This window comes from Centrocercus urophasianus, unplaced genomic scaffold, assembly GCF_019232065.1.
Source record: "Centrocercus urophasianus isolate 14NV4802_14NV808 unplaced genomic scaffold, USGS_Curo_1.0 seq_13, whole genome shotgun sequence".
Taxonomy (NCBI): domain Eukaryota; kingdom Metazoa; phylum Chordata; class Aves; order Galliformes; family Phasianidae; genus Centrocercus; species Centrocercus urophasianus.
The window spans coordinates 28,528,641-28,546,783 of record NW_024884475.1 but is presented as its reverse complement, the minus strand read 5'-3'; the positions used below and the strand labels follow the sequence as shown (position 1 = coordinate 28,546,783).

Below are 18,143 nucleotides of genomic sequence, written 5' to 3'. Positions count from 1 at the left end.
AGAAAAAAATATACATATACTAAGGAATTTATCAAATATATTCCTTGTCTTGGAGCAACCATAATCATGGCTTCTTTTACACAGTGCTTCAAAGTGTTTTTATGTCAACGCTTTGATGGAAAAAAATGAAAATATTTACAATAAACAATTCCTACACCTTTGCAAAGTAACCGACGTCAAACAAAAATAAAACATTTGTGCATATCACCCTGTGTGGAACCATAACTAAATAAATTTTAGCAACTGTTCTCTTTAATATACAATTGCTTATGCTTGCAGCTGAGATTTTTTATTTTTAAATTACTTTCTAAATTGAAAGTAGGCATCCAGTTAATGAAGTTTAAATGACATTTTTATTTTTCATTAAGCCTAAATAGCTCAGGACCTGAGCAACTGTAGGCCTGTATTTAGATTTCACAAACTGAACCAGAACTGACTTCCAAATGCTAAGTGAACTCAGTCAGTGCCATCCCATAATCACACTACTGAAAATCACCATCATTTAAATTTCATTGTTAAAGGTAAGTTCAGAAAGATACAGTGAAGCATAAAATAAGCAGTGGCATCCAATGTTCTTCTCTGGCCTGCAATCTCAGGTCTCTCAGTGACAAACTGACTGGCTATTAAAGGAATTCTTACATGTTTTATTGAACCAGAATAGCAATCCCAATTTAAAATCACCCAGATGTAACCAGGCAAAACAAGACCTTCCATGCTACCTGTATCAGAAATTTTAACTTAAACTGCAAAATTTAGTAGTTATTTCTTCAGAAGTATACAAACACTACTTTTGAGCTCCCTTCTTTCACAATGTGCTAAACACCAAAGTTCTTGTCTCATTATTTTACTCTTTTCATCACGTTTTTGCTTCACTTATACCATAAATTCCCAAAAAGAATCAGCTCTTTCAGATCTGAACATAAGGTATGAAATTCTGTATTTTCTGCCTCTTTCAGAGTTCAAAGGTATCTTTCCCTTCAGGAGAGCAACACAAATAATTAAGGGAAGATGAAAAATGTTTACCATTGCAGTTTTCTTTTCAACACTCTCAGGCTGTATTTTTAAATACATGACACAAAATACAATGTGTACTCTCACAGCTGTTTTTTACGTGTCTAAAGTTGAAACAAAGCACGACAAGTATCATTTTAAAAACAAACTGAAGATATAAGAATGTCAACATACCTGATTCAATAGAATATACAATTTCTGCATTTTTTCCTTTGTCCTTATCTAATGCTGTAACCTGGAGGACTGCTGATCCAACAGCTGCTGACTCATACACACGGCCTTCATAGGAAGAGCTGGTGAACCACGGTGCATGGTCATTTGTGTCGCTGACGTTAATGATGATCCTAGCGTAGTTGCGCTTTACAGGAACGTCTTGATCTCGAACCTAAAACAATTAGCATAATACCAGTAATTATCACTGATAATTCAGAGGTTCACCAAATGTTACTAATTATTTAAGGTTCAATCTTTACCAGTCAGAGACAAAGATTGAGTACAAATTAAATGTACAAATAAATGATTGCATTAGGGAGAAAAATAAAAGATTTTTTAAGAAGCACATGTTATAGAATACAGAACAAATACTGTGCTCATTTACCATTACTGTGAGAATATGCTGGTTCATTGTCTCATGATCTAGTTTTTCTGTGGTATAAAGAGATCCAGTTCCAGGGTCCAGACGAAATTTTTTAAGGCTGATGGGATCAGTGCTGCCTTGTATTGTATATATCAGTTTATTCTTCTCATCTCTGTCTGTGGCACTAACTTGCAAAATTTCTGTCTCTGGTACGGTGTCTTCAGGTATAACAACTTCATATTTTGAAGCAGAAAATTGAGGCCTGTGATTATTTGTGTCTATCACTTTGATATACACCTGAAATTATACATTGGGAGGGGAAAGCTTTAATAATTTATAGTAAACAGGAATGAAAAAGAGTATCATTAAAAATCAAACCATATATGCACATACTTCCAATGTAAGAAATTTTTTTTTTTTTCTCTTTTTTTTTTTTCCTCCAGGGAAGAGAAGAGAGTTATAGGTAGGATTTACAGAGAAGATGCAACTCACTAAATCTGAATCTGCTTCATCTTCCTCAAAGTCAAAAATAGCTTCCAAGAACATTAGAAGGATTTTATTCTAAGTAACAGCAGAAAGACTGCTTCATAGAAATAACAAAGTGCTGCACCAAACCCTGGAGGCAGGCATCACAGTGTAGCCTGATGAACTGAAGTGAGAGTGTGGGGACAAAAAGAACTGGGGTGCATAACTTCTGGGTAAATTTCTATTGTAAGATACAAGGATATTCCCCCAAACTGGGATGTTACCCACTCTGCTAGCTGAAATAACCATCACCAGAAAGAGTTATTTTCATGGACAACTTCACTCAGATAAAAGAGAAAACAGACTGGCATATAAAATGTAATATAGGAACACAGGTGAAGAGGGTAAGTGTGGAATGTTAAGAATTAGAAGCCAGATATGGAATGAAATTCTACACAAGGAATAAAAAGTTTTAAGTTTATTTGAAACCACAAAACCATCTGTGGGTAAACAAGATCATCAGAAAATATAAGCAGCAACTAAGAAGAAGCTTGTGCTAAAATACAATTTTGCCTCAGTTTCATTCACAGAGGAAAATAGGAAGAGTGACCCGGCACAAAACAAAATTAAAATGAGATATTGGAAAAAATGAAAACTATTCAGCAGGACAAGATGGAGCCACTCGTGCTGGATTACATGAAAAATAATAGTAAAAAGATGGTAATACCCCTGTTTAACATGCACTATTAATAACATTGAGCTCCACTGTCATATAGTAGAGAGGTCTGTAGCATCTGCAGATGTTAGCACAGCCCCATGACTTTTCTAGTACACATATTCTTTGGTATTTCAGATAAACGAGTCATAATCCATTATACATTTTGGAAAATATTCATACGCATAGTTTTTCACTGTCTGAAACAATCCAATATGACAAATGCAAACTATCACTGCTATTAATAAGGAAAATCTACCAGAATTCTCAGGATACAGAACAAATAGAAAAGAAATGTAATTATTGGGTACACTGATAAAATCCCTTGCAAGAGGTTGCTATGGAAACTAAGGACTTTGTTGTGTACTTTTTTTTCCTTTGTCATTGATTAGAAATAACTTAGAGATGAAAAAGTTAGAATAAATACCGATTTTCAGTAGTGAGAAAATTAATAGTAGGTGACCCAAGATGTGTTTTAGGTCAGGGCTTTAAATATATTCACTAATAAATTCAATTGGAAAATGAACAGCAAGAACGAAAAGCATTTGACCTTAAATATGCCCTTTTTTGATTGTCTGACTAGAGATGAATAAATACAATATATTTTAATGCATCCTGGCAGAAAAAAGTTCATATAAAATATGGAATGGTCCAATACAATCACTTACATAGTTTACATAAACTTACATAGTTCATGAGCACTTACATGCTCAGGAAAATTAAAAATGAAACAAAATAAGGATAGCTAAGAAATTAAAATGCAGAAAACCCAATATTAATATAAATTAAACTACACTGATATATATTGTATAAAGGAAATTTTAAAAGACTGTATTCAACACAATTAATCCATGGATGATATGCTCTCAACATGAATATACCCCAACCATTTTTTACTTGCTACCTACTTCATAAAAGATTATTAAGTTCCGACTTGGAAAAACATAAGCAAAAAGATAAAGCCGTAAAATTTGATTAATTTAATTCAAAATCATTACTGAAGTTTGTGTGCATTTTCCCTCAAATGAGAAAATACAGAAATTTAGATTGAACACGGAAGTGAGAGGAAATGCAACTCTAGAGCAACTGTGTTAGGTGAATCTTCCATGTGGAAGACATGGCCATCTGTGCTTCTGAAATACAAAAAATGAATAGAGAAAAGCAGCAATTTGAGAATGCAGCGCCACAAAAACAAAAACAAATCAAAACAAAACAAAAAAACTGCGTGCAGGTACTAAGTTAAAAACCAGGAATGTTGTGAATATGAAGCCAACTATATTATTAACAAACATATCACTAAGGAATTAACAGAGTGACTCAATCATTGCAAGTTGCTTGCTCAGGTATTACATTATTTGTTCATTACTCAAATCACTTGCTCAGGCATGCAGTTTTTCTACATAGAGGTAAAGACAACTCAAATTTGATCAATAATGCAATTGTTTTAAATTTACTTATAATCAAAAGATTCCATCTGCCTCAGCTGAAAAAGTCTTTTATCTATCCATTTTTCAGTCAGTGATTTTGTTACTTTATGCCCATCCCTGAATTTCTATGGACAAGCAAAACATGAATCAAAGCACACCCTCATAGTAATGAAGGCTAACTGTTCACTGGGCTGCTTTACTAAGGTGATCACTCTCCTTCAATTTGCCTGTGATTTTATAGATCTGTTACAGTCTGGAGCTCAGCAAGAAGAGAGATCATGACAGACTAAAATGGAACCAGTGGAAGGCCACTAAAATCTAGAGGTGTGAGTGAAAGAAGATGAAATGCTCTCAAGCTCCAACAAGGGAAACTACAGTTAGACATAAGAACCCTTCTTTTCCAGGAGGGTTGCCTAACATTGCCATAAAAGCACATCCAAAGAAGTGGTGGAAGCCCTGTCATCTCAGGTACACAGAAATGGACTAGTTCCTGAAGAACTTGATGCAGTTTTGCAGTTTGCTTTGCTCTGAGCCACCAGAGTCTGAATTAGATGAGCTACAAGATATCTTCTAACCTAAACTATTATACAAACAAACAAGGAAACCTTGCTTTCAAGTCAGAGAATTTTTGCTGATGCTAAGTGACAGATGCTACATGAGCATTTTCTTCTAGATGTGACAGGGCCAAACAGTCACCAAAACTGTTAAGGTCTTCATGTTAAATAAAAGGCAACAGAATACAGAAGTAAAATTGTACATGCAGTTATTAAAGCCTTATAGAGCAAGAGATGGGTTTGTGTGCATGAGAATGAAGTAACTACATGAAGAACTTGTTCTACTCTAAAGTAAAATGTATAATAAAAGACAGCAACGTAAAATGTCAATGAAATTATAAGATTAAATTAAAATAAATTATATGAATATTATATCTTAAGAAAGAAGTTTAATATCAAGAGGCATGCAATAAAAAAGTTTGACATTAATAGACCATAATGCCATCACTGAAATGAAATAGTGTGGAACGGAAGAAGCTTGACTGAACGTGCAAGCCTATGAGCAGATCTTGTGGAGGCTAATACAGCCTGGTCATACAGAACAAAGTAGACCAGGATTACCTCAGGGCAGAACATGAAGTACATTAATTTATGATTCATGAAATCCAAATTTGCATTGCAATGCACTGATTATTAGTGTTTCAGAGAAGAGATGTGCCACTGATTAAACATACTCAGTGTGTAATACTTAAGTGATGTTCCTTTGTTCTAACATAATTTTGCATTTTTTGACTCCTTGTTGAGTTTTAAATATTTTCCTCCATTCATAATAACATTTTAGTCATTTTGGCATGTTTATACTCAAGTTCAGAAGCAAAAAGTTACATTATTCAGAGACAATATAAATGCTGTATATACACTATATAAATAATATAAATTCTGTTTCCAAAATGTCTCTGGAAGCATTATGGGGATCACATGCCTAAAAGCATGTTCAGTCAATGAAGACTTATCAACCCCAGAGCATAATATCCACATAAATTTTGGATGAGGCAAGATTAAATATTCTACAGTCGCACAGCAGTAAGCAAAATGCTGCAATTAGCTTTACACTGTTTTAAATGTTATTTCTAATGAAAAGAACTGGTAGACATAGAAAAGTCTGGAAGCAGCATAGCTCAAAACAAGATTTGTTATTTACTTTCAAAAATTAACTCAATAGTTCGTATATTGCTTCTCATATCCTGTGAATAGCATTTTCTACTTAAGACCAAAACATTATAATCTGAAAACATAAGTACATTGATTTGTTTTTCAAATAATATTCCTTCCTAATCATCATTTGTCAAACAAATACCACTACTGTAGGCAAGGAATTTGCTTGTCCTTGTTTTGCATCATGCATTTGGCATTTAGATGCATACAAAATTCTAATAGCCTCCACGCCTACTCCTTCTGTATTTTTCAAAAAACTATTTAACTGCAGCCTTGAAAGAGTCAAATACTCTCCAGATGTTAAGAGCCCAAGGCCAGCACAAGCCTCTAGTTTGAAGTCCGTTCAGAACACAATTTACAATGAGACTGACGTTTTCTTTGTTTCTCGTCCCCCTCCTCAATGTTTTGAAAATGTCATCAGCATTTTCAAGCCAAAACACAAAATTACTTAATCTGCTGTTAATCAAGGCCTCTTAAATTGTATACTGTATTTCAAACGTTTACAACCACTTTGCAAGCTAATAGCTGCATACTGCATATTGTTGATCCAAAAATGTGTGCTAAGTATTCGAACTTTTTGTGCCTGTCATTCCTAACTGTTTATCAGCTTGTTCATTCTACAGAATATCAACATAACAACTTTAATCACAGTTGTTTCAGCAGCAAGTACAGTGAATAATGGAACATACACACTGGTAGCCATAAACAACATCTTCAACTTTGATTTCACATCAACATTTTTAATTCCCCTAAAAGTAAGCCTCATTCCTGAAATTTATCTTCTTAACTCTAGTCCTCAGGGCTATCTTAGCAGATCAATCGATTTGGGTGGGCAAAGAGTTACAAAGGAGATCAGAGAAACAGTTAAAATCAAGAGTCTGTACATGCACCAACAGTTTCAGAGTTTGAACTAATCCACGCTTCCCAATCTGCATACCACAGTAACATGAGACTCAAACAGTAACAGCTAACTTGCGCTTATCCCACAGGCAGGGGAAAAATGAGGATAATGAGAAAGAAGTCTCTGTGTTCTTGTAACAGAAACCACAAGCTCTATTCTTGCCAACTCTAGCTGAGAGAGGAAAAGTAAAGACATGAAAGAAAATCATACAAAAAGCAATCACAGAAATAAAGGACTATAAATTTAAGACTGCCATTCCAATTCTTCTGCAGATGACTGTTGTGGCAAATGTTCATAATATTCACTCAGTTTACAAAACGCTAAAACAACAAATTCATTTAAAGAATTTGGACAAAAGCGACATTGTGCACTTCTGAGAAAAACTAAATGAATCACATGACCCAGGGGAAGAGAAGGGGTGAGGGTTAAAGTATTTTCATGACCTTCCAATTCCAACTTCTTTCAGTGTACGAAACAGATCATGGCTCAAATGTGACAGCTTGGGATGCAAATGTCAATTCAACTATATAAAAGCAGCAGCACTGAGTAAAATGTCTGCAATCACTTGAGACCACAAGTTCATCGCTTACTAACTCCCAAGTAACTGTAACACACTTTGCATGGTGGCATTTTGACTGAATTCTTGAAAAAATAAACTAACAAACCCAACAAAACAAAAGCCACCAGTTGTCTTCTGACTTGCCTGGCAAATTAAGTTCACTGCATTTAGAATTCTTCTATTTTTTTCACATAAAATCATACCATCTTTCCAGCATTTGAAAATTGGATTTGGTAAAAACGAATCCAGTCAATATTTTTACTACAGCTAGGCAATAAATTTACAGCAGGATTCTCCAAAATTTTTATGGTGGCTATCAGCATCAGCAACAATGGCACCATGGTTAAGATAGCCAGTGAGTTCTGGCTCACATTCTGCTGTGGGAGGACTTACTGTAGTATCTAGAGATATGTCACCTGGAATATCACTGATAATCTTCACCACTAAAGGAAAAGTAAGTTCTCAAAGGGAAACTGCTACTCTTGCAAATTTTGACTACAGCATTTAGTGTTTTTGACCTATCAAATAAGGTGATCTCAATGAAAGACTGTTTTAAATCCTAAATGTCCACAAGGAATATTTTTGCTCTGGCTGAAAGGACGACATACAACAACATAGGGTGAAAAAACCAGAAGAACATACACTGCAAAAAAGTTGAACAACAACAAAATAAATTACATGCATTACAAAGATATCTGTGAACATAAAAACAGCAATGCGTAGATTGCTCTTAGGTCTGTAACAGAGAGGCAAGTTAATTACAGGTAACATGGATACATCTTCATCCAAATCCAACACTTTTAATTCAGTAAATAAATCCTTTCTTTTCCCTCTGGAATAAAAGGAGAGCTCCTCTATGCTTACAGCTCCATTCACACCTATCTCTAATAAACCAACTATATTCAGGTTCTGGGCTAGGGGAAGAAATTAGATCGGGAAAACGGGATCTTCACAGTTCACTTTACTATGAGATATTTCCATTAGGTTACAAGAAGCTTCTGCTTTACAGAACTTCCCATCAGCCCAACTACAAATACTTGCCACTGCCATGGGATCTTAGTAAGGAACTGATTTAAAGACATTTGTCTTGTCAGAGATTGCTAAACACTCTACAGAAAGCAGCAATCTCTACCTCCACTGAAAGTGTTATTCTGGACTATACACAAAGATGCTGTTTTCTAAACATTGTTTCTATAAGCACATATGCAGAAGGAGCAACTCTATTTCCTAATACAGGAGTTGGATATTGTACGATTTGTCATCCACAGATCTTAGACCAAAAAAAAAAAATAAAATAATCAGCAAGTCTTACAATGATCTTTCAAAATCAAAGCTAAGCAATCATATAATATATAGGTTAGGAGGGAGTACGATAAAGTGGGGTAATTCAGGTAAGAAATATTAATCCTTTTCTTTTGAGTAAATCATGCATGAAAGGGCATTGTTTCAATTTCTTTTATTTAGCTAATGTAGGAAAATGACACAAATTAAAAGCTGCTGACTCAGATTACAGCAAACTAACAGACCTTCCACCTGGACTGTCAAATACCACGACTCTAGGAATATCAGAATCCAGCTCTGTTTTACAAAAACTCCCTAAGTTATATATACAATATTCACTGTCCAGCATGCAAAACATAAACATAAAGATTGAAGGTAACTCCTCCCCCCATGCAGCTACAAATTCATCCTTCTACTAACTTCAGAAGGTCCATTACCTGAGTGCTGATAGATCTGGTTCCATCTGTTGCCTCCACAGTCAAGTTGTAATTTGATTTCTGTTCTGCATCAAGAGGTCTAGCAACAATGATAGTTCCAGTACCCTTGTCCACATCAAATCGACTGTCATAGTTGCCACCTTGTTCAGGAAATTAGGAGAGGGAGAGGTTCATAAAACACAGTATCATTCTACTGTTTCATATATGGTCATGTTGTCTTCAGATGTTTAATGAAGGTGGAATTATATACACACATACTTATATATACACATTTATTCTAAACCCATTTTTTTCCTGGTAATACAATGTGCTGCTACTTACAGATATTTAAAACTGATTAGTTTTGGATGAAACTGATTTGTCTGGCTTGTGGACAGTTAGTAGACACATTCTTAGACAAGATTCTCTTTTTTAAATCAGAATTTTAAGATCACAAACTGTGGGAAACTGACAATTAGTAGGTGAAATGTGATTTATTTTATGGGCAGACATTCAGGATAGATAGTGAAAAACATGCTCTGTATCAAAATAAACAAAAGATCCAAATAAGAAATGCTATCACATTTGTGTCTTTTGAATCAGAATATAAATTACTATATTTGTGAATATTGTGAATATATGAAGATAGCCAAGGTAAAAAAAAGAGCTCTAATATCTCCAAAGGATACTCATGTCAAAGCAGAGTATCTGAAGAATTCATTATCCAGCCTCTACTGGGATAAGATCTCAGATGAGTACTAAGTGTTTAAATCATCAATGATTAATTATGCCTATCTCTTTCTGAAACAAGCTATCCTTCCCTGCAAAACTTTCAAATTGCCCTTTGAAATATAGTTAAATAACTGTGTAGATCAATAGCTGCATTTAAACATCTAATTGATTATCATGCCACTCTGAACATACTGTTATGAGAATACAATGTCCACTAAGTCCAAGTATTGTTAATAATGATAAATACTGCAATTTAACTAGAATTGCTTTAGGCCTCTCAATAAGCTGTCTAAAATGGAGGATTCAATTTTTATTTTGGTCAAACCAATGCTTGATATGGCAAACCAACTCCTCCTGATTGTGTACATGCCTTCTTCTAATTAAATTGCCTAAGGATAGCATTCAGATACAACCAGCATCCTCTTTTTGTTTATTAATTTATGAGTTTTTACATGTCGTGTTTTGTAAATCACTGAATGTCTTTTAGGAAAAGCCAAAGCTAGAAGTGAGAGAGTAAAATTTCAAAGTTGGCAAATTTATCTAAGAAAGAACAGTAAATACTGAAATGGGCCCCCATTCACTTTCAGAAAGTTCAACTTCATGACAGACATATCAGTTTAGTAAAGGTGGGCTGAATTCTGCTTCACTGAATTTAAGATGAGTAGTAACAAGGACAAAGATACTGATATTTTTCTAGTTTCATCAAAAGCCATTTCCTCTTCCTAGTCCAGCAGCACTTTCCAAATCATTTGAATGGATATGAACTGAACAGCATGAAAGACAGCAGCTTTGATTGGAGCAGGTTTACGTGAAATTTTTTATTTGGCTTTGTGTGAGATGTCAGCTTCAGAAAGCGAGTCTCTAACTTTCATAGCTGCCATGCAACACCATTTTCTCAGGCAGCGAGGAGAATTTAATGTCTCAGTAGAGTCATTGCCATTTTAAGGGAAAAGCAAGGCAAATGAACCTTTTCATCTAATTTTCTCAATGCAATGACAAGCTCTGTAATCATCATCTTCCCTTTTCAAGGAAATCATAAAGACCTTCCCTAATATTTTTATAGCAGTGACGGTATCTGTTCATCCAGTGAAGCAGAACTCAACCCAAACTTCTGTGTCTGGTACACTGAAAGTGTAACAGCAACAGTTTTGGACAAAGCCAAAACCTGAAGTTCTGAATTGATGCCATATAAATGTAATGATGACAAAACAAAACAAAAAACGAACCTGTCACAAATGCAACTGTGAGCACTTTGATTTCCGAAGGGTTAATAAAATAAATAGTTTATAAATGTACGCTTTCATTTCAGATCTCATAATCTGGTAATAAATTATGTGATCTCAGCAGATACCTTCTGCTGTACAGTTCAGGTCACAAGCCATCTGAAAGATGTAAAATACTTCACTAGCAAGCTTGTCTCCTGGCTCAGCCAAAAAGAAAGAAAGCATGGAAAGCAAGCACAGAACACAAAGGAAAGCTGTCAATCAAATTAATTCATGCTATTAGAAACATTAGAAGAGGGCAGTAAAGTGACTAGCTATAAAATTAGCTGACAGGCTGGCAACATGATCACATATCACACTTTTCAAAACACTTTCATCTAGAAAGCAGTCAAAATAAAATAATTTCTTTTACAGTCTATGGACAAGTCCTGTTTTTCCCCTTGAAGCTTTCTGTAGCTGTCTTTTTAAAAATAGCATCTGTTTTTTGCATTAAGCATAAAATAAAAATACTTTAAATGTCCCAACTGTGCTGCATGCTTTACAGCAGCAAATCAAAATGAAACTATCATCAGAACGACTTTCAGATGTATACAACACTTGGAGTGCATAGCAGTTAAAATGAACTAAAAAGAACAATAGAAAAATACATCCCCAATCGAGTTAACAAGTTCTACTACCAAGACCCCAAACTCTGGACTGAGACCACAAAGAAAAGACCTCTTCTATGACCCTCTCATCTTGGTCAACTACTCACCTTTTTCTGACAACTTCCCTTCCTTAACCTTTCCTTTAATGGTCTCATTCTGGTCTAAAGACATTTTTGTTTGCTTACTGGATGACCATATTTGAAATGGCACACAAAGAACCTTCTCATACTTCAACTCTACTCACTTAAGCTATTTTTGTATTTTTTCCTTTTCTGCTCCTATGTCTATGTGCATGTATATTTGGGAGAACAGTAAAAGACTAGTCTCAGTCCCAAAATATCTCTAATAAAAATAGCTTTGCCCCTATGAGAACGCAAGGAGGCATCTTTAACCCTTTGCACTCTACAAAATTTTACAGATCTATCCACATATTTTGTCTAAATTCAAACTCTTTCTATTGGGCTATGATCAATTTGGACAGAAACTTTTTTTTCTCATGAATATATTAAAAAGAACCGTATGAAAACTATGTAAGTATTTATAGATTGGCAGTGATATCAATCATGCCACATGCTGTTCATTTGTGAAGCATGCATTCAGGGAAGAGTTGTGTCTGTTCTTAGAAGAGCTTGAAAGTTTTCCGAGAACATCCTCAAGCAGTTAGTATTTGCATATTCCTGTTTCATGTATCAGTTTTTACAAACTTTGTTTTTAACTGTTGCTGTTTTTAGCGACCCTTAGTATATATGTACCAATAAAGCAGACATATAAAATTATTAAATTTGAAAGAAATAATTTTTAAAAGATGCTCTCCTCAATATCTCACAACTTCACAACTTAATCAGGGAAAAAATTTTCAACAGTGACTACCATGAAAAGGTCCCTACTGTCTTTTGTGAATGTGATAGAAAATCTGTTTGATATGGCTATCTTAACACCAGAAACAGTTTACCACAGGCCTCACTCTTGATACTAAGCACTGCTGTTTGACTTGGTTTTGAAACGTAACACAGATCAGAACTTGTTTATAGTATCAACTATACAGTGGGTTCCTGAAGCCCAGTGGTCTAGAGAAAAGTCTAAATTTCAAAAATTACTATTCATTTTGTAATCACAGCATCTATGCATAGTCATGTTACTGTTAAGAACACCACTTCCAATGGTAGAGGTTAAGATGTGTTACAATTGTAAAAAATATGTACAGGATGAAGTTTGTTGGGGTTAGGAATAGAAAATCAAAGTATTGAATCAAAGCAAGCAGACTGAGGAGCAGACCAAAAGAAAAGAAATCAGTGTGAATAGTATAGTATGTCTCAGGTTGCATAAAACTGACATTTTCTTTCTTTCCCTGTCCCATAACTTATGAAATTGATTTGATCTGTTTTAATTTCACTGGCACAATACTTACAAATCATTTCCAAAACTGCAACAAATATTCTGAAGTGCAAAAAAAGATATCTACAGCTGAAGACAGACCAAATTCTGATTAGAATAGTTAAGAAACCAAGCCACGAGTCCTCCAGTATCTCAGAACCTATGCATTCGTTTCTAATAATAAACATCCTTAAGGCATCCTTACCCGTTATGTCAAACCAAAGTGGTATTCCAAGAGGTTCAACAGCTATTACACCAATCATGTGAGCAACTGGATCACTTTCCATCACCGTAAAAGAAAAAAATTCTTCCTCAAAATAAATGGGCTCTGTGGGTGGGATGGGCTTTGGAATCCATTCTATGTGAAGCCGTGTAGTTGATGATTTTTGTGGTCGACCATTATCTACAGCTTTAATCTGTGAAACAAACACACCTTTTAGTCTACAGGATCATATAAATCATTATGACACAATCGGAAAAGTAATAATAAGCTCTGGACATGTTTGTTTTTCTGAGATATATCCCAAAAGGATAACTGTCTCTCAAGGTGCTACTTGCCTCTCATTATCTAGGGAGCAAAAAGACAAAAAGCATGTAGCACCTGATAGTAGCATAAAACACTACCATAAATTCACTTTTACTTTGCTTTCTTCCTGAAAGGGAGTTAATATGATTGTTTATGCTCCCTCAGTATATTCATTATCTGTCAAGTTCTGGAAAACAGCAGCAGCTTCTTGGTTCTCTTTGTTGATACAAACATCTGAAATCATCCTTTAAAAAAAGAAAACAATCCATACAAAACAATACTTCTGGACCTGTTGATTCTTTCTTCAGATACTGCAGTCTCTCCAGCTTCTCATCTGCCAGCTATTGAACAAAAAGAGATGGAAGTACAGATAAAAGAACACTTCACATATTCATGATATACAAGATTTTGACTCACTGAAAGAATATCATATTCCCTTGCTGCAGAGAATTTCTTTGACGAAACCACTCCAGTTTTTGGTTCAATAAAGAATTTGCCATGTTCATCGCCCTCTTCAATGCTATAAGAGATCTCTGCATTAGGGCCTTCATCCTTATCTGCAGCAATAACTCGGTAGATCGGCTCTCTCCTTGCAGTCCTCTCACGTTCTGGCTTTCCACGCTCTGGAAGTCTGATTTTGTAGAACTTTTGCAAGAACTGAGGTTTATTGTCATTCTCATCTAAAACCTTCACAATCACCCGTGCAACTGTTGATTTGGCAGGAATACCATTGTCCGTTACTGTTACCTAGTTTTATTTAAAAAAAAAAATAAAAAATGCAGGGTTAGTGCTCAATTCGACTGCAGCCTTTAACAATGCTCTTTCTAAATCACATTTCCCTACAGCTGTAAATGAATCCTCTAACTTCAATTACTTAAAGACTGTTGAATAAAGTTATCTGATAAATAGTTAGGAAAGAATTACAAAGGTTTTTTCAGCTATTATATTAATGTTATAATGCTTGATGTATGCCATGTAAGAGTTGATTCTATTATTTTTTAGCATAGGTACACATTAAATCTAGTCCACAGTTTTGTAGCATTGTAACAGAAATATTGATTTTTGAATATAGGAACAGCACAAATTTATAGTATTTCTGATAACAATTTCACTGTAATATCTTAACATACTTTCAGCCTAGTGTTTCCTTGCAACTTTTGAATTTTATCATTTGATTTTACACCTCAAAAAATGCAATTTATAAGGCTGTAATTTCCAAAATCTGACCGGCCTATACATTAAAAACTCTACATTTTAAGGACATAATCACTAACTTGTTTGAAATAAGCATAAAGAATAGCCTTTTAAAGGAATATACATAATTTATTTCCAAAGCCTAAATGAAATGGGAAATGAAACTAAGTCTGTTCTTCCAGCAGTAGTCAGTTTCTACTACAAAGCCACAAAATGAGTGAGAAATCTGCAATGTTAATGCTAGCACCAATACAATGATAGTTATACAGATAGTGAATAAAAATTCAATAAAATTAAAATATTTCTTGATTTGAAGCTAAAAATCATAGAAAAGACATTACATACTAGAAACAGACCAAACTGATGGAGAAACTCACTTCATACGTAGCAATCTTACCTTTTTACTTTACTTCTTTCTTACTTAATCCCTCATCAATATATATTTATTTTTAATTATTATTCAACAATATTATAATTGCCAATAATTTATCAATAATTATAAGCTAATAAGGCATATATGCTAAGTTAATTTAGAACCTGTTTCAAAGAAGGAAAAAGATATGGAGGTTCCAGCTTCCTGCCCCTGCAAGTGTGTGGTCAATCAGAGAGTTACAGAAGCAGGCCCATCATTTTCTGACTTCATTCTGTCTTCAACATAAAAATACAACATGGATACAAAGCAGGTCTACTGACTGAAGAGTAGAATTGAATCCCTGATGAAATCCCTGACTAGAAGAGGAATTTATTATTGATATGATTGACAATGGTTTTACTTTTGCATATAATCTGATATGCTCTTTTCTGGTCCTTTCCCATTTTTTCTAGGAAGAAATACAGAAATAGAAATGAAGTGTGGGTATCATTCCTAAGCACGTAGGAAATGAACAGGTGTAAATGATAACAGCGATTAATCATGACAAAACACGTTAAGCGACATGAAATGGAAATATTCAAGCTCATCTCTAATAGATTGCAGGATTTCAAAATATGATTATCTGTTCTCTTTAGTACATAGAATTGAACAACATCATGTATCTTCCAGTTCACAAAACCCACACATATAAGAAGAGGAATTTTCAGAGAGTACAGAATAACTTGTTAACATAATACTGCCCTGAGCCACGAAAAAAAAAGACAAATTGTAGTTTGATTTGATGCAACAGGAGACACTACTGACATAACAAATAGAACACCAAGATATAAGGGAATAACATGAAATTAACTCTGAAATAATTGCATTAGAAGTAAGCTATCCAACTGGCACTCAGAAAATAGTTACAAGCTGGGAATAGAAGGAATGGGACATACTAAATACTACTACATAAGCAGGAGTGCAATCAAATATCACTTTTAATAGCAAACAAAGAATAAACCTGTCTACCCATCTGGTCAACATTTCAATACTCAATTAATTAGCCAGATGCACAGCACTTGAGGTTCAAGTGGCTTATAATACTGTCCATCATTCCGTGCATTTCTGGGTTTCTTTCCAACCCATTTTCAAAGATGTCAACATAAAACAAACAAATGGAAAAACTGCTACTTTGGGCCACACTGTCACTATCACATTGCAGTTAATGATTTTGGCATTGGATGCTTAGCAACCTCTTATTTAAAACTTTAATAACTAACTGGGATTCTAAATGAAGAAAGAATGATGAGTTACAAAGAATACCACTAGCAAGTAATCAATGCTCCAAACTAAGTGCGATCAGCTTAATTCTTTATGGCGTACACTGAAAGTAGACTATGTACCGTTGTGTGACACTGTCTGATACTGCAACCTTAAAAAAGCCTGAGTTCTGTACATGTTACGATATCTTGTAATATTATACAATAAATTTGCTCAATTTCTATTTATTTATTTATTTTATTGTAATATCAAAAGGCAAAGTTTTGTTCTTACAGATTGTGTTGGCAGGATGACACCAATCAGGATCTGGAACACAAGCATTTCTACTCAACTTTACACCACTAGTATGAACTCTGAGAAGTTATGACCAAAACGATCAGCATTTTCTCAGATGCTGACTAGGTACAATCTAAGAATTCATATAATTCAGGCACCACTCTCAAGAGGCAACTTGGACATGGCCAGTCTGTTCTGGGGATCTGTTATACACTTTCAAAGCCATACTATGCCTGGTGGTTTCAGAGCCAGAGAATGATCCACAGCTCAATTTATTTAACTGTATAAATCCAACAGAAAAGTCAGTACAATATGCTATGCATAGAAGCAAAAGTCATTAGATACCAATTTTACAACCTATCCACATAGAAGAGGGTCACAGAAATGAGATACAACTGGCATTAAATGCTTTAGGAAAACGACACAAGCAGATTTCAAGAGGCAATTTAGAAGTGAATAATATGGTAGCTTTATAATTTACAGGAATAATGTTGCTAGTAGTAAACCAGATTTGCCAGTTAATTCACTTTGCTTCTACTGCTTCTACTAGAAACACACTGCAGAAGAAATTCCACCCTACTGCTACTACTTAAGTGCAAAGAGTTCTTTCCAAAGCTGCTACCAAAATGAAAACTACAATTAAAATTTGCCCCAATAGCTCTTTAAATTTAGTTTTCAGTACATGAAAGTGATAGAAAAGAGCCAGGAACACTGTATCTACACTGGAGTTCTGCGAAATACTATTTTGTGCTGTCAAGGCTTTCATTCCCCAAGTCTATGCAGTCTTTTGTTTGCATTTCTATCAGAAAACATTTCCACAGATTTCACAAACACTGAGGAAGTCCAGACTTGATTAGATAAGTTAGAAAAAGAACTAGAGAAGCTTTAAAGTTAGCTTTGATTACTCAACCTAGCAGTTCCCTACCTTTATCCCGAAGAAAAAGCACAAAAGAGGATCCAAATCTTAACTATAATATTTATAGTGATGGTTACATCTTAAGTCCTCACTTCAGGTGAAGGATAATGCCTTCACATTGCACGTCAGAGAAGAATATCTATTACATAAATTCCAGATATCAATTAAATAAGCTAAATAAAATGATTTGGGTGCAAATTTTATGTTCTTGGACCCTACCATCCACATTTTGACAACTGATCTACTTAGAATCATAGAATCACCCAGGTTGGAAAAGACCTTAAAAATCATCAAGTCCAACCTCAACTTAACTATACTGCCCTAACTAACAACCTTCTGCTAAAAGATGTCCCTGAGCACCACATCCAAATGGTTTTTAAACACATCTAGGGATAGCTACTCAACCACCTCCCTGGGGAGCCTATTCCAGTGCTTAACAACCCTTTCTGTAAAGAAGTGTTTCCTAATATCCAACCTAAACTTACCCTCGCACAGCTTGAGATCATTTCCCCTGGTCCTGTCACCTGTCACCAGCGAGAACAGACTAACCCTGCTCTCGCT

At 34.8% G+C, this 18,143-nt stretch overlaps 1 protein-coding gene across 4 annotated transcripts in view; it reads right to left on the bottom strand.

The window, feature by feature from the left end:
- The window catches only part of FAT1 (FAT atypical cadherin 1), a 102,168-nt gene that overhangs the window by 32,410 nt on the left and 51,615 nt on the right, over positions 1-18,143 (bottom strand). For 3 of the 4 annotated variants that reach the window (XM_042811547.1, XM_042811542.1, XM_042811543.1), the window contains exons 4-8: positions 13,981-14,310; positions 13,243-13,453; positions 9,083-9,222; positions 1,610-1,885; positions 1,186-1,396 (exon numbers count right to left, since the gene is read on the bottom strand). In XM_042811547.1, coding sequence (XP_042667481.1) covers positions 1,186-1,396; positions 1,610-1,885; positions 9,083-9,222; positions 13,243-13,453; positions 13,981-14,310 — 1,168 coding nt within the window. Of the gene's footprint in view, positions 1-1,185; positions 1,397-1,609; positions 1,886-3,733; positions 3,902-9,082; positions 9,223-13,242; positions 13,454-13,980; positions 14,311-18,143 lie in introns of those variants that run through there. The other variant, XM_042811544.1, reaches the window with a different exon arrangement.